Below are 22,638 nucleotides of genomic sequence, written 5' to 3' on the forward strand. Positions count from 1 at the left end.
ATCATGGTGCTTATCTTGTGTAATCCTCCGTGCCCACTCACCTAAATGAATCATCCCTTTGATAGGTGAGTGAAATATAATTAGTGTTTTCATTGTTAGCACCATGTGAGTAGGCATGTAGGTTTTCTTGGCCCAGGCTGGGAAATGTTCCTGCTTTGCAAGCGATGGGGAGAGGAAAGCAGTGCAGTGGGAGCTGCTGGTGCGGGCTGTCTCGCAGCCTGTCCTGCCCCAGTTTCCCCACCTCTGCAGTGGCACTGGTGACACTGCAAGCTGCCCTCTTAAGTGGGTGCACCAGGAGCTACCAACCAAATGGCTTTAATATGGGTGAGGAGGTGAAAAACATGAGATATTTGGCAGAAAACAGGCCCTTTGCCGGTGTAAAGGGCTGCTCTTGGGAGGATGCACTGGGGTATGCCGTGATGCTGGTCCAGGAAGGGGTTTTGAATGAACCACCACCAGCCAGTGCCTCTAAGGGCAGCAGCATCTCTGACAGCTGCCTCATGCCTCTCTCCATAGTGGGGTTTTCCACGGGTTCCTCTACAGCATCAGGGAACCAGCTAGCGAGGGCAAATTTCCATGTGGTCTATTCATAGCACGGATGTCAGAATTACCTTAAAAGTACCAGCTCTCGTCTTATTTTGCTGCCGGGTAGGAATTGTTGATGCACTTTAAATAGTGGGCGGAAACAAGCAAATACAAGTGCGCCCTGATTCCCCATCCTCCCTCTTCCTGCAGATCCAGACAACCCCCTAAGAACCTGATAATTAAAGATAAAAGCTATGAACTCTGTTGATGAAGCATCCCACCGCCTAGATTTGGTACGGAAGTTGCTCGCAGTGCGGCAGCGGTTATAGGAGAGCAAGAGCTGAGGCGTCAGGACCCACTGAGCATAGAAAAAATGAATCAAAATACTAAATGAAGATTGTGACCAGCGTCATTAAAAATAAATGACATGAACTCATGGTAATAACTTATCTCACTGGAACATGATGCTTAGGTTCAGTACAGCTTAGGACAGAGGAGGAAGGATTTTGACCCCAGGGGAAAGGATGAGAGATGAAAACTGTCAGACCGGCTCAGACCCTCACTCTATCTTCTTGAGGATGCTACCCATCTCCAGGGGATGATGTAGGACCCCAACCCTGGGGCAGTCTGGCCTCCTTACACCTCTCCCCTTGACGCATAATAGAGGGTGACCTAAGCAGTGAAGTGCTGTTTAAATATCCTCTCACTGGGGATGCTGGGGTGGGTTTCTCATGGCTTTCAATGCGAATCTCAGGGTATTTGCATGTGATTTGATATCCCATGGGGCCCCTCGTGGTTAGGTGACATCTGCTCCTGTAGCTCAGTGGTTTTTTTCCCCTTGAAGCTCCAGCTTGTGGAATCATGTGATTTTGCAAGATTTTCAGCTTCATTTTCGAAGCAAGGTTTCCACCCAGGCTATTGCAGAGAAGTCATTCTTACAGGCTTGGAAACCAGCAGATGAGAGCTAAAAATGCCTTCTCTTTAAAAATGCCTCGATTTTAAAATGAACCTGATAAATTTTGAATGCTCTGAGTCAGGTAACGCTGATGTAGATGAATGATCCGTATTAACATAGACATGACTTGGAGATACACCCGAGCAGGATGGAGCTGGTGATGGTCTTAGAGGAGGCAACACTGTGGTTTAGTATTTACCTTACGAGATTTGGAAGGGTTTGCCTGTTCGGGGTCTGTCTTTGACATTGACTGAAGTCCTGAGCAGTAAAGGAATTCTTTGGCAGGAGTTTGCAGTAGTTGCAGGAGAGCCTTGATGCTAATTTGCTGTTTAATTTAAACCATTGGTTAACAAAAAAGGGGAGCTTGGAGGAAAAAAAAGCCCCAACCACTTGAATGGCAAGTGGTTGTATTTTGGGGCTGATACTGGCTTTTCAAAGACAGATTCTTCCTTCTGAATCCAAAATCCTTAAAAGTCTCAATCAATGCATGGGTATTCCCTTAGAACAGCCACTCCTTTGCAAAATGATTCCCTGAAGATGTTCCACTTACTCGTAGCACACAGCAGAGCATCATGAATTTTCATGAATGAGTGAACAGCCAGAGCAAGATCCCTAAATTTGCAGACATTTGCACCAATATGATTGCTAAAAAGGTATAATTCCCTGCTCAGGGCATCGCTTTGGGTCTGTGAGGTGTTTCCCTGGACTGCATTAGAGATTGACCATTTATCTCACAGGATAGAAATAAATCTTGCTTTCACCTCACCTCATCCTGCGCTATCCCTGCTCCTGGTGCAGCCTCATATCCCACATCCATGGGGAGCTCAGCCTCATCCCATGGACCCCCAAAGCCTGGTGCTGGCATACAGCACTGCGTGTGAGCATTGGCGAATTAGCCCTTACTCCTGTGAGCTCTGCTCAGAAATGGGGTGAGATCACAGGGTTTGTGATGAGGATTAGAGCGCTGGGGGATTAATGGACTAAGTATTAGCCCGATTTCACTCTGCTTTGTAAGAGGAGCACATTAGCTGTAATAAAGGAGCTGAGTGATATGTTAATGTGTTTCTCACCCCTTGTGTGAAAGCCTCATCCTAGTTTTGGCCCCAGTTGGTGGCTGAATCTGCAGGGATTCAGCTGCCCATGGGCCCCGTTTCACCAGGGGATGATGCTCCCTCAACTGTCTCCAGTGAGCCTGGCACTTCCCGCTCTCAGGAAACCTAGAAGTTTCTTTTTTCCCATTCTTTCCTTTTGACAAGCTCTGTTTCCCCTGACTCCAGGACCTGGCACTTTAAGGAAAATCACAACTGGCCTGAGACACATTGTGAGCTCCATCAGAATTAGCGATGCCGGGATTTGATTGCCATTGTAATGGCTTAAAGCATTTCTCCAAATGATGGCTGGAAAAGGCAATTACTAATGCAAACAGGCTGGGGGAAGCAGAAGCAATAAGGGATAAGAGGGAGGGGATGCTCAGGATGGACTTGTGTTTTCCTGCACAGGGAGAGCAAATTGAGCTTTTTCCCTCTTACAGCAAATAGCCAAAGTGCCTTGGAAGTTGTTGTCAGGAGAGTCTGGACCTGGTCATGGGTATGGGAGGATGCTCATCTCACAGATGTTATCTGAGCTGAATTTCCATACGTGTTTTTTATGTAATTAGTACTGTAAAGGCACATACTCATTGCTGGCCATTCCCTGTGGAAAATGGCTTAATTCCTGTAGCCTGGCTTATCTTCAGAGGTAGGGCACCGACTTCAAGGCTTTGCCCCATTCCATATGTTTGCTGTGGGCTGTGCAGAGCCACTTTGTGCCTGCAGCAGAAAGAGACACACACCTCGTTTTGTTGGAGGAGCTCATCCTCCACCTCGCTCTGCACCTCAGTTTCCCATGTGTAAGTGCAAGTATCAGCAAATATCTTTCCAGTACCATGATGCACATTAATGTTTGCCAGCGAGGGAAGTAGCTTGCCTCTGCTGATCTGATTGCAAAGCATCTTCAGAGCAGGCCTCATGGCAATGAGAACGTAAAGGACTCCCGTGTTTTGGATGAAGCTCATATCCCCCACATGATCACTCCTGATGATGAAAACCCGCCTTTCAGATGATTTTCCCGAGTGGTTGAGCAATCCCTGTTCTGTGGTATTTCACCCAGAGTTACTCTATGTGGTTATTTGCATCTGCAGAGGAGGAGGCAGATTCCCTTGCTTGAGGCTGTATAGATCCATCTCTTCTCTCCAGCCCCAGGCTCTTGCTGCTGCAGGTGTCCCACGAGGCACTTGGCTCTACTAGGGTGATTCCTGCACCCATTTCTACCTGCTTGCAAAGTGATCTCCTACGGCACATCACCCAAATGCAGCAACTCCACTGGTTTATTTCCTTAGATGAAGGGTCCCTGCCATTTAGCTTTTAAAAGTGCAAGCTAACTATGCTGATAGGAGCTGCGGACTTGTAATGCTTCAGTATTTGTTGAGCCCCAGCAACAGACTTAATGCTACCCACCATCCAGGGAGTTAACAAAGCAGCTCATGTCCTCTCTAGTCCTTCCCTCTTCATTCTTCATTGCTTTCCTCCCTTCTCCTTTCCTTCTTCCCCTTGTCCCCTCCAAGGATGCCAGGACCTCACTGTGCCCATCATATATGTACGTATCCAGCCTCACATTAAGCAGTATGACTAACATCCATCACGTGCTTGTGCCTGCAGATTATATTAGCATACTCAAAAATCCATACTTTATTTCTTCCCCTGTGTAAGCACTTACCAGAGCGTATTTTTGGCATATTAACAACCACATAAGAAGCACCTGACTGTGTTTTTAGCATGGCCTGGTGATGGTCAGAGGCATGGAGACCATTGGCAGCGCTGGGGAGAGATAACTCACCACTGATGCTGTATCCGTGCGACATTGCACACATGTGCCATCACTGATTCCCACCTTTCATAGTGGGCAATGCAGCTGAGAAGTCCTAACCTTCCACATCATGCTTGTGTAGGATTTAAGTGAACATCTGGGGGACAACATCTGTGTTGGGCACACAGCAGGAAATGCAAGTCACCCAGCACAATGCCTTGTCCTGCTGCCAGGAGTGCAGGAAGGACAGTTCTTGGGATGTCTTGGCACCCACATCAATGCTTGGGAGGACCCACACCTGGAGGTAGCACATTTGGGGGGCATGTTTTTGCCAAGAAGGTTGCCTGACTGCTGGATATAAACCGAGGTGGCCAACAAGGTTGTCCCTATCATTGCACCACCAGGATCTGAGGCTGAATTAGCATCCTCCAGTCCTCTCTTTTCTCCTGTACATCTTCTCTTTGGGATAGGTGTTTCTGAGACGCCAAACACGATTTGTGCATCAGTCCTTCCTGGGTCTTTCTGATACTGAATAGCTGGAACGTGGTATCTGTAAAACCTGCTTCTTCCATCATCATTCAAGAGACCAGCCTACTTATTGCCGTCGGATGTCTTTAATTAATACACTGCAGAGTTCAGAGATGGGGAGGGGGGAGATGTGAGCATACCAGGAAGGATCCTTCACAAGATAAATGAGCAATTTGTAAGGCCTAGTGACTTCAGCTTGGTTTGGAAATGTGGATGGTGGACACTTTGGACAATGCAGACCTCATTCCCAAATTCTGCTGAGTGGCAAAAGCAACCTGGGAGGCTTGGATCACTGCCATTGCCAAACACAGTCACTATGACAGGCAGATCTTGGCTGTGCTTCAAGGATGGGACAGAGGCTAAAGAGGAACATATCCTTTGAAGCTTGCTGCTCCCATGTCTATGGAAGTCTGGGTAGCTGTGCTCGTGTTGATGATTATTCTAGCTAGCCTTGAAATACTTTACACTGAGCCATGACAGTGGGTTATTTGTGGGGTTTTTAACTTCGTGATAGTGATGGATAAGGAATATTTTTCCAAGTGTTTTGATTTTTTCCAAGGTCATATTGTGATAAAAGTATGCATGTGCCCACCGACCTCAGAATGCTTTACAGCATCCTAAATAGCTGCTTGAGTTTCTCCATGTGAGAAGCTGAAGTGGAGTGAAGCAGGGCAGGTCGGTGCAAATCTCCTCGTGCGCTTTATCCTATGTGCTTGCCAAGGGCTTTTTCGAGGAGAACATGGAACTGATTGTCTTGGTTTGGGAAGCGCCTGTGAGCAACCTTCAGTCCATAACACTCCTACTTAATAGTGTTCCTGGACTGGAGCCAGCAAGCTCAGAGGACTGCAAAATGCCAAATCCTTGGGTACCGGGAGAGGGAGGAAAGGAAATGTAGACATTCCAACCCCAAAATCCTGACTTCTGTCTCCATACAGTGCCATGGTAAAGATGAACCAGGTTTATATCCAAGTATGTGGTCTCACCCTGGGCCAAGGGAAGCCCCATCTGCATTGCTGGGCTGTGAGCAGCCCATCACCCTCAATTTTTGTGTGCAAAAAGGCATGGATTAAAACGGCATCAGTGAAGTGATTCTTCTTGCCCAAGGCTTCAGCCTGGGGTGCTGTGTGCCAAGAGCAAGACATGAGCTGGTTGCCTCTCCCCAGCCATGGTTAAGACCTTGTCTGCAAGAACAAGCAGCAACCTTGCTTGAACAAGCACATGAGCCCCACCACAGCATCCCAAAGGGATGAGCTGGAGCTGGAGATTAGTCTCATCCTTCCCTCTCCCCAGGAAAACCCCCAGATCTCTTTGGCAAAGCTGGCGAAATGAATGGAAATCTGTTGTTCTTCCCAGTGTCTATAATGCCTCAGATCCTCCTGGAGCACTTGCAGATAGGAGCTAATTAGTCTTCCCCATACCCAGCTGAACTGATGGAGTGTGGCTGCGTCATCCCTCTTCACAGCAGGGAACATGAGGCGCAGGGGTTGAACCCAGCCACCTCGCCACCAGCTTTGCACGATTCCCTGTTTCTCCAAGGGGCAACCAAGGCAAACGCCGATTTCAGGGGGTTTGGCATTATGGGGACAACAGGAGCAGCCCTGCAGAGTCTCTGCTCTCTTCCCAGAATGAATCTTAGCCTCCTGAGCCAAATGCTGAGAAAGCACTGAGGAGCTGCAATGAATTAGATCACTTTCTGGTGGTTGTCATTTCTCCAAACGTATGATCTTCTGCTGGAGAATCAGGAATGATGCTTCGGAGGCCAGTGAATTCCCGCTTTCTGCTTTCAGCCTGCGTGGCTCCAGCCAAGAATGGGACTCTGCATGGACTTCTGGGAAACAGAAATTCCTGCAGGAGCTTAAAAAGCCATTTGGAAACATCCCAACCTTGTTCCAAAGGGGAGCAAGCCAAGAACCTCCAAAACTCAGGCTTAAGAACACAAGCAAAAGTAGCCAACAACTGCATTGCCCATTCTCTTTTCCCCAGGTTCCTATCCCATCCCAACCTTCCCCATATTTCCTGCAAGCCTGTTCCCTTTCTCACATTCCATCCGCTGTTTCCAAAAGGTGAATACTCTCGGTTACTTTCTCGTAGCCTCAGGTTATTCCCTCTCCTTATCTCTGTGTGTGGCTACATCCCCACCATTCTTGACATTACCTTTACCTTGCCTACATCATGCTGGAGTGATTACACCAGGAATCAAGAATTCCTGCCTGTGAATCTATGGCAAGCAAGAACTCAACCTGCTCATTCTCTGGGCTCTGATTTTGCTGCAAAATCCCATTCCCAGGGCAGGATCAGGCCCTCTTTTCAGCAGGATCATGGTGGTGATGGAGATTTACTGGCTTGGCTACCCAGTGCTCTCCTATACTCCACACTTCCATCTAGCCCTACCACTAGCTGTCTGTATGATGCTGCCCTGACCACGTAACGGGTGTTGCATTTTCCCTTACACAATCACTCCATTGATCTCAAGCAATTAATGCTTCGTAAAGCGTTTTGCAAGTATTGATAGTACGGAAGGAGCTGTTGCATTGGTTGTATTACCATACGAAGTCACAAATTACCTGCCTCAGGAGGGTTTCCTTTCCATGTCCAAGACTTTCTTGGATGCTCTTTGTCCTTTTTGCTCAGTGTAAAAGAGCCTCATAGAGGTGGGATGGGTATTTGTGGCATCTTGGAGGCAGCCATGGGAGTGACCTGCATGGCTGGGGAGAAGAAGTTGGTGCATTTTATACCCCAGAAATTATCCTCTATCACAGTGGTTTTGCCACTTTTCCATAGGGCCCTGGCTTGGGCAATGCAATCAGCTTGTGGCCATGATTGTGGTAGTGTTGGCTTGCTCCCTGCTTCCCATCCCAATGGAGGCACGTTCCCACCTTGCACACAGTTGAAAGAGGGCATCTGCTTTTCTGCCCATACCCTGGGAGGTGCTCAGCTCTCTCTTTGCACTGAAGTCCTTGAGGACCTCAGCTCAGCACCTCAGCAGATCAACCTGGGGACCTTTCGCATCAGATGTGTTCATCCTGTTGCACCCAACCCCATCCTATGGTCCCCACCACACAGGCTTCCCATTGTCTGCTCCCTTTTCACCTCCTGAGCAATGAAATGGCTATAGCTGCTCCATCCTGGCACGTAAAGTGGAAAATCATAAACCTCTGTCTCCTCTGAAGGGAGAAAGAGTCTCCCAGCTCCTTGTGAGATTAAGCTTTGTGCATATATCTGCAAATGTTAGGGGGCAGAGGTTAAACTGAGCAGTGCGAGGGGAGGAGGTGGCAGTGCTCAGCAATGCAGATCAAATGGCTCTGAGACCTTCCAGTATTCATGTCCAAATCCTGGGATATTTAGGGATTTGAAACATGATGAAGTCAGATGGAGGAAGGAGTGCTGTTTGGGTGAGAAAGTATGGATGAAATCAGCTACCTGGAAGGAAGCTTTTTGATCTGCTGGTGACTATGAAGTTGTCCAGATGTCTTGGTGGCCATTGGGATCCCCCTAGGCAATCCTCAGAGGTAATCCATGATGCTGCCTCCAGCAGGGAAGCAATCAGGAGGGCAATACCACCCACGAAAGCAGACTTTGGGTTTGGGTTTTGCTCTCTAATGGGGGCTGCTCCATGATGCCAGGAGGGGAGAATCAGGATGGACTGGATGGATGGAGTGGCTCCTCAAGCCCTTACATCCTTTGCTTACTAAAATTGGCTTTACCAAGGAGATGTAGATGGCACCTGTGCAATTCTAGGAGCAGGTTTTAAGGCCATGCAAAGCTGACAGCTTCCCAGGCACCTCTGCCTTGCTGGAGATACACTGCAGCTGTAACCTGCTGTGGCCAATTTGCTGCCTCTCTCCGGCTGAGATGCGCTATCACGCTTGCTCCAACAGCGCTTTGTTCTGCTCTTTGCTGCTGCCTCTGGTTTTCAGTGAAGGGCTGTGTCTGCCTTGCAGTGCTTTGGTTTAATCCGGTGGGGTTTTCATCAGCTGTAGGTTTGCTGGGGACAGGGAGGTCAAGGGACCATCGAAGGGAAAGGGAATCCAGGGCATAGGCAGGGCAGAGCTCTGACAGATCTCTTGCAGGACCTTTTCTCCCTGTCCTCTTGCCCACAGGGGCACCTCTCCCTGAAACCCTTTGAATCCATCTCTAAGGGAAACAGGAGGCTGAGCATGGTGTGAGGGCATCACAACCATCTTTTGGGCTCCCTTAGCAGGGGTGCTCGGAGCACTGGGTGAAATGTCTCTCACCCATCTGCTGCCCGTTGCTCCCCAGATGCTTTGGGAAGGAACCAGGAAGGGGAGTGACACAGTGCCAGGTCTGCAGGGGATGGATGGAGAGCCCGATGGTGTCTCCCCTTCCACAGAGACCATTTCAATGTGACATTGGGCATGGGGAGAGCCATGGGGGCACAGCAATGGTTGTTGCATGCTCTTGGGGACCCCAAAGTGGACTGCAGCAGGGCGAGCAAGGCTCACTGCCCAAACCCAACCACAGGACATGTCTGATGTCTCCTCTGAGCTGTTTGCCATCCGTATTGTCCCCCATCCCTCTCCCTGCAGGAACTGCCACCACCTCCTCACCCTGCCCTGCCAGTGCCTTCCATAATCCTGGTGCTCTGCCTCCCTCCCTGGTTCTAATCCTATAAACCCTCAGTAAATCCTGCCCACCTGGCCCTGTTCTCCAAGAAAGTCTTTTCCTCAGCTTGGGGCTGGCATTGTTTTGGGGTGCACAAGGCTGTCACCCAGATAACAGAGCAATTCAGGGGCACTGCTTGCATCGGAGCACTGGGAAGGATGCCCGAGCTCCAGGGGATCTGTGCAAATGTGCCTGGGAGCTGGTTCACTTTCTGTGCCTAGGGTGAGCCGCTCCAGCCTGTACCCATCCCCACCCTAAGGGAGCCCTGGAGGTGGGATCAAGAGGAGGAGGAATGAAGAGGAGCAAAAGGATGTGTATCTGTAGGGTTGGAATCACTCCTTGTAGTGAGAAAGGGGTTCATCTGAACTGGGGGTGCGCATGGGCAGCACAGCCTGTTTTAATCGTTCTTTCTGCTGGGCTGTTGGGAAATGTTGAGAAGGAAACACTCCAGCAAAGCGGCTGGATCTTAGGGAACAATATCTTTGCAGCCAAAAGAGCTGTCTGAGGTGGAACCAAGGGGTTGCTCATGTCGGATTGCTTACTCTGATTGCTAAGGACAAAGAGCATCTTGTGTGGAGAGGGGACAGGAAGCCTTTATCAGTCTGAGCCGGTGATAGTCATTGGGTTGGTTTCATCTGGGCTGTTTTGGTTGGATTCACAAAGGGTTCACCCTATCAGCTCATCTATTTTTAGATTCCTTTGGTGTGCAGGAGCAGGGCTGGCATGAAGGGATGCTGTGAGGTGCTGTGAGGTGCTGCCTGTGCCTCTCCCAGCATTACCGGCCGGGACTGGGAATCAGGAGGGCATCTAAGGGCTAGGAACAGCCACAGCATCCCAGCAGCAGCACCAATGCCAGGCGAGGAGCTGTTCCTGGGCTCATCCATCTGCAAGGGCTTAGGCAGGCAGTGAATCATAGGTTCACAGACTGATTTGGGTTGGAAAGGACCTTGAGATCATCCAGTTCCAATCCCCCCCACTGTGGGCAGGGACACCTCCCAGCACTGTGCCTTGAGCTAGTCCAGAACAGATTAAGCAGTCCTAGGAATAAAACCAAGCCACACAGTTCAACCAGCTGGGATAGGATGTGAAAGTGTGCCAGTCGCTGAGCTCCAGGAGGCGAAGGGATTATAAACCCTAGGGAAGATTGGCACCACGCACTTCAGTGTATGGGGCAGGCATTACACTCTGGTTGTGCTTCCTTGGGCTGGGTGGGTTTCTTGTGCCTCCATTCACAGTGTTGTAGTGAGGTCTCCTGTGTGTTTCAACCCATTAATGACCAGTTAAGCAACTCCAGTAAGTGCCCACACAAATGCAGGAGTTCAAACAGGGGCACATTTCCAAAGAGAATAACCAAATGGATCTCTCCCCATGAGGCCTTTATTTCTATAGAGCAGCTCCCTTCTGCTACATGCCAGATGAAAGGCGCTATGTATATAAGTAAATGCATTGTAATGTACCATCCGCTTTGATCACTGCCGGCAGCATTGATAGGGACGGAGTCTGCTTCCGGATAACGATTCCCTTACCCCAAATCCCCACTCTCTTCCCTTTCAAATTAGGGTCAGTTCCTCGAAGCATCGCTCCCTGATTGGTGATGCCTTGGCTGGTTCCTAATATTTCCATGCTTCAGCTGGAGTGCAAGCCTGCAATCCAACCAAGATCTTTTGCCCTCCCACAATATGACATTGCAATCCTTGTCACAGAGATGGGACTGGGATCCAGAGCTGCTCTTTATTGCTCCCGCTAACCAAGGGCTTGCAGAACGGTTTGATGCCGTTAGCGTTCCACAGGATGCCATGCCATGAAGCCTTTGTTTGCTTTTGTCTCCTCTTCCTAGGGACATACCAGGGCCAGTGGGTCGGAGGGATGCGCCAGGGTTACGGCGTCCGGCAGAGCGTTCCCTACGGCATGGCTGCGGTTATCAGGTCACCCCTGAGGACGTCCATCAACTCCCTGCGCAGCGAGCACACCAACGGCACGGCGCTGCACCCCGACTCCTCGCCGGCGGTGGCCGGCAGCCCTGCCGTCTCCAGGGGTGGCTTCGTCCTCATGGCCCACAGCGATGCCGAGATCCTCAAGAGCAAGAAGAAGGGCATCTTCCGGCGGTCGCTGCTGAGCGGGCTCAAGCTCCGTAAGTCCGAGTCCAAGAGCTCCTTGGCCAGCCAGCGGAGCAAGCAGAGCTCTTTCCGGAGCGAAGCCGGAATGAGCACGGTGAGCTCCACCGCCAGTGACATCAACTCCACCATCAGCCTGGGTGAGGGCGAAGCCGAGCTCTCCGTCATCGAAGACGACATCGATGCCACCACCACTGAGATCTACGTCGGCGAGTGGAAGAACGACAAGCGGTCGGGCTTCGGGGTGAGCCAGCGCTCGGATGGGCTGAAGTACGAGGGAGAATGGGCCAACAACAAGCGCCATGGCTACGGCTGCATGACCTTCCCTGACGGCACCAAGGAGGAGGGCAAGTACAAGCAGAACATCCTGGTCAGCGGCAAGAGGAAGAACCTCATCCCGCTGCGGGCCAGCAAGATCCGTGAGAAGGTGGATCGGGCCGTCGAGGCTGCTGAGAGGGCGGCCACCATCGCCAAGCAGAAAGCAGAGATTGCAGCATCCAGGTAAGGTGGTCCCCATCCCAGTGTGGTGTCTGAGCAAGGGTCAAGCCCCAGTGGCTGCGGTTTGATGGGAAAAGTGGGAATAGACTTTTTGCAGTAGTAGGTGCCTGGTGGGTTGTTTTAGGGAAGCTGGCAGGCTTTTAGGGAAGGAGGCAGGCAAATGTTGTGGTACTGGCTGGACCACAGAGTGGGAGTGTTCAGCATCCTGGAAAGCCATGCTTCTGGACTAGTCCAGGTCTCATGGATGATGTTCAAACTGAGGTGGATACGAGCTGATTTGTTCTCCTGCTAATTCCAAGTGGGATGTGGATGCAGAGTGTTCGCAACCCAGCCATGCAGTGTCACCCAGAATGGTACAGCACTGTGCAAGGGGTGATTGCGCCATGCACTTGTGGGTGACAATGTGGGGCTCACAAGCTGATAGCTGTCACTTAGGGGCTTCTGGGTGATTTACCCCATTTCTCCCTAGCCTCTTCAATAAGCAGGATGATACCCTTAGCAGAATTGCTCCTGAGATGATGTTTGCCTATATCCTCTGTCTGACTTATAGCCAAGAGGAGCCATCCCAGGGCTGGCCTGTGCTGTGAGGATTCCCAGCTATTTCTGTTCCCAAAAGAGGTTTTGAGTGGAAAAGCAGTCAAATCACTGGCTGCAGCTGATGCTTGGGGAGGGTTTGCCCTCCCTGACGCTCTGCTAGAAAGAAGCAGCTCTGGGTACCCAAATAATCCCTACTGGCCCCAAGAAACCCCTTACTCCCTGGGCTGGCTGTAGCCATCATGGAACTGCTCAGTGATTCAGGGCAAGGACCTGATGTATCTGAAAGAAGGGGGGAGCAGGGGGATAGGAGTAATGTCTGATTTAGGTTGAAATAGGGTCCAACTCCTAGCTCAAAGCAGGGACAACTAAAGCACCTTCTAGCTGGCACCTGGCACTTCATGACTTACAGTAGCTCCTAACAAGAGGTGAGCTGAGGAGAAAAGGCTCCTCTGTCAAATTCAGGGCTCTTTGGAGATGGTTTATTAGAGCATGGTCATTCCTCTCTGGTTTATGAGCAAATGCTACATACAGCAGCCAGGCTGAGGAAAACGGTCTGGGGTTCAGGGAAAAACCCAGGTACCTCTTCAGTCTCCTGTGCTGGATTAGTCTGAATCATTTGTATGCAGAGTCACACTTGGAATCTTTATCAGCACATCTACCGATGACTTATCTGCAATATAAATGAGACTCCCAGGCCTGCTTTGGGAGCGTATTTGGGCTTGATGATGTTTTTGAGCTGATGTTGTACCAAACTGTTGTCAAAGCTTTGGAAAAGAAAAGAAATCCCACCAGATTGTCAGGTAGGAAACAGACTGCAGAGCAGCGGAAAGCCCAGATCTTTCTCTGTCATCTGGGGATGTGAATGCCTCAGTACAAAGGCATTCCTGCAGTCCTGGAAGTGTGGAGCTCTAGTCTGCTGTGGGATGCCAGGTCTAAGAACCCAAGCATCCTCTGTCCCTAGGTGGTAATGGTCCTGGAAAAACACGAGGGTGGGAGTTGGCAGAGGTATGGCCCCTCCCCATGTTGGAAATGCTTAATGAGCTCTGGGCTTATGAGAGACAATGGAAAACATCAAATCAGATAGGAATGCAGAGCACGAGTGCCTTCCTCCTCTGCACTGGGTGGGATAAGATGGTCCTGAGCTCTGCTGGACAGCAACAGCAGTGCTGGGAGGGAGGATGCATCCTGTAATCACACGTGTGCATGGAGGAAGAGAAAACCTGTGGGACTGGGGGGTCACAGAGGACTCCTTCAGTCATCAGTGAAGATGCAAAGAAATAAATGAATGGGAGGGCACTGCTTTGAGGATACTGTCAGAGACTAACCTGGTCCCACCAGCAACCTGACATCTCCACCCTGCAGCCCATTGTTTGGTCTTAACTAGTTGTCCTTTACTAGATGCACATGGAAGAAAGCAAGCTCTGGGAACCCAGGGCTTGGCTCTTTTTATGGCACTGCCATTGCCTCCAGTGCCTGAAGGCTGCTGGTGTGTTGGAAAGCCCTTTATTGATCTGCTGCACAGACTCCAATGTGATGTGCACTGTGCATTAGTGCTGGGTTACCAATCATGGATGACAGCTGTTCAGGGAACTTTAGCTGCTGTTTTTTATGGTGGGGCCCCAAATCCTATCAACAGAGAGCCAAAACATCCTAATACAAACCAGGAAGAACTGAAGGATTTAGGCTTTGCTGGAGACACGTGTGGGGTTAGGTGGGTGAACAGGCTCAGCCAAGAGGTGTTAAATAGTGCCTCAGGTGTGCAATTTGGCTTCGTGCAGGAGAGGCCCAAGCATCTCAATGTGCCAGTCTGAAACCTATCATCCTTCAGCTCAAGCTCTTCCCTTTTGTGAAGGCTTTTGTAGTTCTCAGCATGCAGAGCCACAAGAGAGCAAGCTTTTACAAACCTAGAACCAGGTAGAAAGGCTTCCATATCATCAGTCTGGTTAACTTTAAAGCTTCTAAATGGATAAACACTCCCCTGCAGTGCCCACACCAAGCTGCATGGTCCAAATGGAAAGAAATGCACAACGTAGGCAGTGGGTGCATTGGTGGAGGAGCCCTGATGCTTGCTTTGATGGCTTCGTGGCTTAGAGGTACAATATTCCTTGTCTCATACCAGCATGAGCTCTGGCTTACCAACACCTGGGGATTTCATAACAGCACTGGGTGTGTGTCTGTGTATGTGCGTGCATGTGTGTGTATTCTTTTCTGTCTAATACTAAGGCTGAGTTCACTGTGCAGCCTTTCCCTTGGTGGGGGAAAATGTGTGCCCACCCACATATTTCATTAAATTCGTAAGATTTCAGTATTTTTGAAAACTCTACTGCTCTGTCAGATTTGGTTGGAATTGGCCAACACGCTCAAAAGTTATTAGTGTGGGAGTGATGGCATATAGATATATAAACAGCACAATCACATAAGTAAGCCCCATTTCCTGAGGAAAGTAGGCTAAAAACACAGTGTACTGGAGAAGTCTCCAGTACACTATGGAAAGTAGATTGGATTCTTAAAGTTGTTTCAATCTGAACAGGGTACAATGTGACACAGGAAAAATAAGCTCATTTAGGGAATAGTTTTTAGGTTTGGTAGATGATGCTTCTAAATTTTCTTTGATGCAATTGAAATTAAAGAACAGTTTCTTTCCTCTTTTATGTCTAATTCGCTGTGAAGTAATTCTCATAAAGTGAATGGACGAGAAGGGCTGTGAATCAGGTCTGGAAAACTACCATTGAGATCAACTGTGGGTTTTCCAAGGGAGCCAAGGGGGAAGACCTTTATGAGCCTGTCTAAAATGAGGGTTCAAAGTGTCCTTTTTGTGCTGTGGAGTGCTTAATTCACTCTCATATCAGCCAGGAGCCACCACTCTTTCTGCTGCTACCCTGGAAGGATGAAGGGTGCACTGGAGATGCTGGCTCTCATCTCCTTAGTGCTAACATTGATACCTAAGACAAGTTGTCCATAGGCACTCGTATGTCATGGTCAACTAAAATGTAATATCCAGGCAAGAGTGGTGGGCCAGAAAGCCCATCCTGACCCCTTGGCTTTCAGCACAGCCACCAGCCATGGAGGATAGATGCATGTGGAGCACAGGGGAGACCTGAGGACCGACTCCAGCCCTCAGCAGCAGATGATGATAGTTTCAATGCAGAGCAGACAGACTCTAATTCTCTCCAGGTTTTCCTTCTGCTACCATAGTTCAAGGTTTTGTTATTAGTGGCTGCATTATGTGTGAGAGGTAGTGCAATCACCGGAGCTAGGGTTGTGAGTCCCAAACATGGGTGGCATTTAGCAAGCACTTAGCACAAGCTTCCCGGTGCCCTGCTGTTCAGCATCTTAAATAACAGCACCCCAGAGCAGCCAATGACCTAGCACCCCAGAGGGGATGCTGCTTTCAGGTTAGTCCTAAGTAACACACTTCCAGGCGTAATTATAGCTGAGCCATTCACCAATGATGAGAAAATATAATTAAGCTCAGTAGTCTCAGGAGGAGTCAGGCTACAGATTAGTGCAGTGTCATTCAACTTCAGAAAGGGAAACTGGAGGAAAAAAGGAAAAGGCAGTGAATAAAGGCAAACTGGCCGTGAGGACAGGTAAAGGAAGATGCTTGAACTCAGCATGGATGCTCCTTCAGGATGCTGCAGTGATAATGCATCCATTTGTGCTTGAAATACGATGGGGAGCAGGGAGTCAAGAAAAGCCCCCCAAGAGCTGAACAGCAAAGTGTGTAAGGTTGTCTGAGCCAAACAGATATTTTCTGCAGAAAAATGGAAAAGCAGCCCAGGCAAAACCCACAGAAAAGAATAGATTCTGCAATTCTGATCCCAAACATTTTAAGTTGCGGTAATGTCACTACTGGCAGTACACCGAGCCATGATAATGCTGCTTAATGCTCTCTCAGGCCTGTGCCTGCAGCTTTGCAATTGTACTTAGCTGCATTTGATTTAAGGTTTCTGCTGGCTGTCCTCATGCCTGGGAGAGGTGGCTGCGGGGCTCCCACATTAGTACCACCCTAATCCCTGCCTCGTGCTTCCAGCAGGGCTTGCGCTGCGGATGGAGGCGGAAAGGAGGAGGAGGGATGTGGGTTAAGGGGAACACTGTGGCCCCAAAGGGTTTTGTGTGCCAGGATGGCAGGGACGAGCTGGCAGTGGACTGAAGCCAAAGAGGGTCACACCAGAACTGTCTGTGGGGATGGGGCTGAGTGAATGCTTTAGGGGTAAGACCACGTGCATCAGGGCCCCCCACTGCCTCATCCAGCCTTTCTTTGGGCACCTCTGGAGCCAGTTCCTCTACTTATGCTCCCTTGGAGAAGTGTTGCCCCTCTGCAGGAGTCATTAGTTGGGGACCAGTGGGGTCACTGATGGCATCACCTGGTACCTGCTGGGTCTCAGGCAGGGAGAGCTTGAACCCTCCGTCCTTTCCCAATCTCTGCATCCTTTCCTTGAGGGGTGCAATGGGACAGGGAGGGGAACACAGATGGGATGGACAGAGGTGACTCAAGGGCTGAGGTTAGCTGGGGCAGGAGGTAATTTTCTCTATGGCAGCATTGTCTTTTTCCTTTGTTCCCTCTCTCCCCAAAACCATCCCCTGTGCCATGCAGAGAGGAGGAAAGTGCAGGGCTGGCAGCCTCCAACAGGCTTTACCATTGACACATCGCAGCACAGCACACTGGCTTTCCTTCCCTCTGCCACCTCCCTACCTTCCTCCTGTGCCTGTGCACAAGCTCCCGTGTGTGACAGGGCTCAGGCGATACTGTGGCAGTGGAGATTAGGATCAGCTGTTCTTCCTCCCATCCCAGTGCTGCTGTCAGCTGGGATGACACAGGCACATCTGACTCATTGCGAGCACCTTCAGTTCAGGACACTTGAGGATGGCATCCCGGAGCATTGCATCCTTATCCGTGACTGGCTCTTCTGGGACGTGCTGCCTGCACTGTGACTGTTTAAGTCCTCCTGCAATGCCAGTGTAATAACTTCCTGCTCAGACAGGATTTACAGCATTAAGCTTTTTTGTAGCCACGTCAAAAGTCAGGACTAGGTGGCACGCTCATGCAAGGCCAGCCCTGTGTGTCCCTGATTGCCACCCGCTGCCTGTGCTGCGATGCAGGGCTGCAGAGACACATCCATGCGTGGAGATGAACAGGCTGGAAAATTAAGTGCCTTTCATAGGAATGATGCTTTACAAAATAATCCAACTGGAAAAGCCTCAGGAGGGTCTTTTTTAGCTTCTAAGAGAGCAGCTTAGCATGGTTTTGCTAGCCCTTCTCCTTTCATTGCTCTCCCATCCTTTGACCATGACTCCCCAGCTTGGCAGCTCCCACTGCCTTCCTCTCTGCTGAGCCAAATATGAGCTAAACCACCCTGGCTCCATGACCCAGGTTGTGTGACTTGCATTCATACCATTATTTCCAACATTGCTAGGTCCTGATGGAATAACATGGGCAGGGCAGAGATTCACAGCCTGTTGGATTCACTGTGGTCCCAGACGGATCTGCTCCCTGTGCTCACAGGGGAAGATCTTGGCAGACACAGCTTGGCTGGAGCAGGCTTGCAGCAAAATGCAACTGTTGGGGATGGTTTCGCCATAGAATGAAGTAGGAGGAGGGTCTTGGGATGTGGGAGGAAGCGGCAGTGGCAAAGCCGGGATAGGAGAGCTGTGCCTGTGCTGGAGCATGGTCTCGTTGTCAGTGGGACCAGATGGAAACAGGCAGGGATGGCACCGTCCGGCAGCGCAGGAGGAAGGACAGGAGAGTGATTCACTCCTGGCAGGCACTGCCTCCATGGGAAGGGGCTGCCCTGGCGAGATGTGCAGGAGGTGAGGGGCTGCATGGGGGCCAAAGTGGAGCCTGCCTCCTCCTCCTCCTTCTCCTCTTCCTCTTCTCCAGCATCACACAGCAGCCCATCGCAGCCCAGATCATCTGCTTGGTTTCTGATCCAAGCCTTTTACCAGCTTAGCACATGGGCTGAGTGGCCGGCACTGCTGTCCTGCTGCAGAATCAGCCCTTCTCAGGAGGTGGTGCAGGATGATTTCAGCCCCCCTGAGCAGTGTTAGATCCCATCGCTAACACAACAACCTCCTGCCCACCCTGACTGCCTGCACAGCACCGGGAAGAGGGAATGAGCTGAAGAAGAGGATGGTGAAGCCTCTTCTTCACACTGACGCCTGCTTTTGGGTGAAGCAGCTCTTCATCAGATTGGGGGGGGAAGGAAAAGCCAACAGCAGCAACAAAAAATCCATCCCCTGATTTTCCTTTCTGCTGCCTTTCCTATTCAATGTGCAGAAGCTGCAGTGTTGCTTTTCTCAGCGATCTTCGGGAGGGAAGGCAGAGATCCTCCCACAGCCTGCGCAGCTGCCTGGCTCGCAGCCCCATCGCTCTCCTCCATCCTCATCCTCACCCTCTGCAGGGTGCAAGGGGACTCGTGGGGGTACACCCAAACCTGGCAGGCCCAAGGACTGGATGCAGAGCATGATGAACTGCAGCATCCCAGCCCCTTGCTGCTGTGTCCCACCACCCTAAACCCCCTGGCTGCATCGGTGGGAGCTGCTGTGCCGCGTCCCTGCCTGCTCCCACGCTGCACCCCAGTAATGCTGCACCTCAAAGCTTTGATAGCAGAGGAGAGCTGAGGGGGAGGTTTGGGGTCCCTACGTTGTATCTGTGCTGCTTCCCATCTCCTAAAGGAGGCCTGTGTGCCTTCCCCTCTCCCAGATCTCCCTTTTTGGGTTTCCTGGCATGCATTCCCGCTGGCTGCACTGCTCCCACTGGTCCATCCTCCTGCTTCATTGCAGCAACAGCCCCAACACCCCCATGCTCCCGTCCCACCACCAAAGCCCCTTCTGGAGAGAGGCAAAAGCAGTATCAGGAGCACAACTGAATGAAAATGCAGAATGGAGCAAAAATACTGAGTGTTTTCCTTAGTAATGTTCATGAGCACTGCTTCCTGCTGCAGACAGATTGGGATGCTGGTGGGGGAACACCAGCACTGCCGTGGTGGGGATGTCCGTTGGTGCTCTTCAGTTTGAAGAACCTCAAGGAATGAGGTTTCTGTTGCCTCCTCCATGCAGGACAAATAAAAAGCTGTCCTGGCTTCCTAACCTAGGAAATTAAAGGATTATGACCATAGACTCTGCTAAGCAAATTTCCCTCTGAAAATCCTAGGGGGATTTAACCCATGGATCTGACTGATTATCCCTTTAAAACCGTGACTAAGGAAGTTCCCAATTCTTCAGGGTGCCAAGCACCCCGAAAACCCATAGCAGCAATGTAGCCATGTCTGGTGCTCAGCCCACCATCCGGTGAGACCTTCTATTCAATCTTATCCCACCTCTGCCACCTCTTTTCAATGGTGAGCAGCAGCCCTTTCCTGCCTGCTTGGCCCAACCATGGCCCAAATGCACCCTACCCCATCCCTGTGTGTCACCCTGCAGGCACATGGCATGTCATTTGAGGACTGTTGTTCTCCTGGTTCAGCATCAGGAGCAACCCACATGGGAGATGGACTGAGTGCACCCCAATGGGAGATGGGTGGACTCCTTACAAGCAGCACCAGCTCCTGTTCACGGACCTTCATAGCAGAAGGGAACAATGAGTTTTAGTTTTGCTAAACTCATTCTGCTCAATTAAAGCATGTTTGGTATCCATCCCCAGAGCACAACCTCCTGGGTCAGTGAACACAAGCAAGGCTGGGTCAGTGGACAACCTGCCATGAAGCATCCTTGTAAGCCTCAATGGCTCGATGATGCCACCATGAACCCTGAGCAGCAGTTCCTTGGGGTTGGGCTGCCTTATGGAGGAGAAATAGTTTTGTGGGCTCAAAGCTGGACACCACGGTCATGAGGGCTGTCCCACAGCCACCCCACTGTCAGGCAGCACAGCCTGTCCCCATCCAACACATCAAGATCCCTTGGGAACGTCAAACAGCCATGGTGGGTGACAGCTCTTCCCAACCCTGTGGTCCTGGGAATAAACTGTTCAGAAAAGCAGTGGCAGAGACAAGAGCCAGGGATGAGGCACTTTTCCAAGGGGAGAGGTAAGGGGCAGAACTGGCACAGGGGCTGGTAGCCCTTCAGCAAACCTGAGTCGGATAAATGGCCTCTCTGGGGAACCAGGCTGCAGTGTTCTCTCCGTTATGTGGATGTCTCTCTCTGTCTGCTCTATCTCTCATCACTATAGCACGGAAGTGAAGCATAAATAATTAAAAGCTCAGATTCTCTCCTGGCAGAGTCGGGCTCCAGGTCCCTTCCCCTGTTGTGCTGCTGGCTGCTTAAATGGAATGGGCTTTGCCTTGAAGCAGCACAGACCTGAAACCCAGTGCTGCCTGCTTGCCTCTGGGCACATCAGCGTTTGGAGGCCAGCAAGTGCACCCACTGCCCCAGCAGGTCCCCAGCAGCAGCATCCCATCCAGGGGACCCTGCAGGGTGCTTGGGGTGCGCTATGGTGAGCAACATCTATATGTAAGGATCAGAGTGGGTGCAGGCAGGGAGTGGGGCTGAGCAGGCAAACCCCACTGCAGACCCAGCAGCTCATGCATGGTCTCCCATCTTGAGGAGTGGGTTATTTGGGGGTGCTGGCTGGCTTTTAGTCTCCTGGTGCTCAAAATCCCTCAGGTGACAGGGAGCAGAAGCCCATGCAGGCAGCAGGGATGAGGGATGAGGGAAGAGGCTCCTTTGGGTGGGTTCTGAAGTTTGAGGCAGGCAGGAGCTGCTCGTTGCTGTGGCAACGGGATGATATATATTTCTTTTCCCCTCCACATCCATCAGGGCTGTGGCCGGCTCTTGCACTGCAGACGGGTCTGCCCACCTCTGTCTGGCTGCCCAGGGCACCCCCAGCCCTTCTTCTTCCTGTCTGCATCCACTGGGTGCAGAGGACCAGGTGATGTGCACCACAGGACCACGTCAGCCCCAGGCAGCGCTCAACACAACAATAAATATCATCAAACACTCTTGTCCCTTCCATCCTTCCCCATGGGGACCAGAGCTACAGAGAGCGGTGACAGCAGCCTGGCACAGAACATATTTCTGCAGCACTTTAGTATTTGATGTTGCTTTTATTAGGGCTGATTTGGTGGGTACTGTTTGCAGCTGAGATTGATGTGTGTAGGTCTACATCCAACCCAACTCTGCTCAGTTGGCTGCACCAAGGGGGGGTGGTACCACAGGTTTGGGGCACAGCCGAGCAGGGTCCTTGTCCCATTCATCATCTTCCAAGGTGGTGTTAAGCAATGGGGTTAAGGGAGTGCTGTCTGCAGCATGCTTTCTGTGAGGAGAATTTTTGCTCTGGCTTGTCATTTTCTCATCATTCCTGAGGGATCTTGATGGGCAGCTGGATGCCATAGCCTTGGATGGAGATGATGCGGCTGTGTCCAGCACACAGCTGTCTCCAACCAGCCACTTTGGTGGCCGGTTGCGCCTTACATCAGAGGAGATCTTCCCCATTATCACTGGGTCCATCCTCGTGAGATTGAATGTGGCAAGTGGTGCACGAAGTGATGCCCATCACCAGCATCTCACTCAGGCAGGGAATCAGCCTCATCCTGGCTGTCTGGAGCAAGACATGGATGTATTTGCTTTCCAAGCATCTCTTAGAGCCCTAGTGGTTGGTTTTCCATCCCACAGAGGAACAGACCATTTTAACACATCCATTAGACTGCTGTCACATCACCCCACAGGACTGGAGGCAGCAAGGTCCAGAGGGCAAGGCTGGAGACCAACCACCTCTCCTCTGACAGGTTGGAGAGCATCCATCAGTGCTCCTGAGGCCATTTCAGCTCCATGTCTTTGCCTGAGTCCAGACTGTGCTGGAACTACAATACCAAGCTCAGTTAAAAGAGTTTGTCATTGGGTCTGGATATGGGTTCGGTTTTTGCAGTTTGCTCCTAACTGGGGTGGGTTTTGCTGTTGGATGTTGCCTGTTTAAGACAGTGACTGGCCAGGGTATATCATGGATCATCCCTCTCCATCAGCCCATCACCAGGGGAAAGGAGGACGATGAGCTCAATGTTACTCTGCCTCTTTCAGGCC

General features: G+C 50.8%; 1 protein-coding gene across 1 annotated transcript in view; it reads left to right on the forward strand.

The window, feature by feature from the left end:
* LOC133221224 (junctophilin-3) overlaps window positions 1–22,638 on the forward strand; it is a 37,392-nt gene that overhangs the window by 4,633 nt on the left and 10,121 nt on the right. The window contains exon 2 of the mRNA XM_061369932.1: window positions 11,313–12,090. Coding sequence (XP_061225916.1) covers window positions 11,313–12,090 — 778 coding nt within the window. The remainder of the gene's footprint in view (window positions 1–11,312; window positions 12,091–22,638) is intronic.

This window comes from Neopsephotus bourkii, unplaced genomic scaffold, assembly GCF_033783945.1.
Source record: "Neopsephotus bourkii isolate Nb327-2 ecotype Australia unplaced genomic scaffold, CSIRO-AGI_Nbou_v1 NB_1525, whole genome shotgun sequence".
NCBI lineage: Eukaryota > Metazoa > Chordata > Aves > Psittaciformes > Psittacidae > Neopsephotus > Neopsephotus bourkii.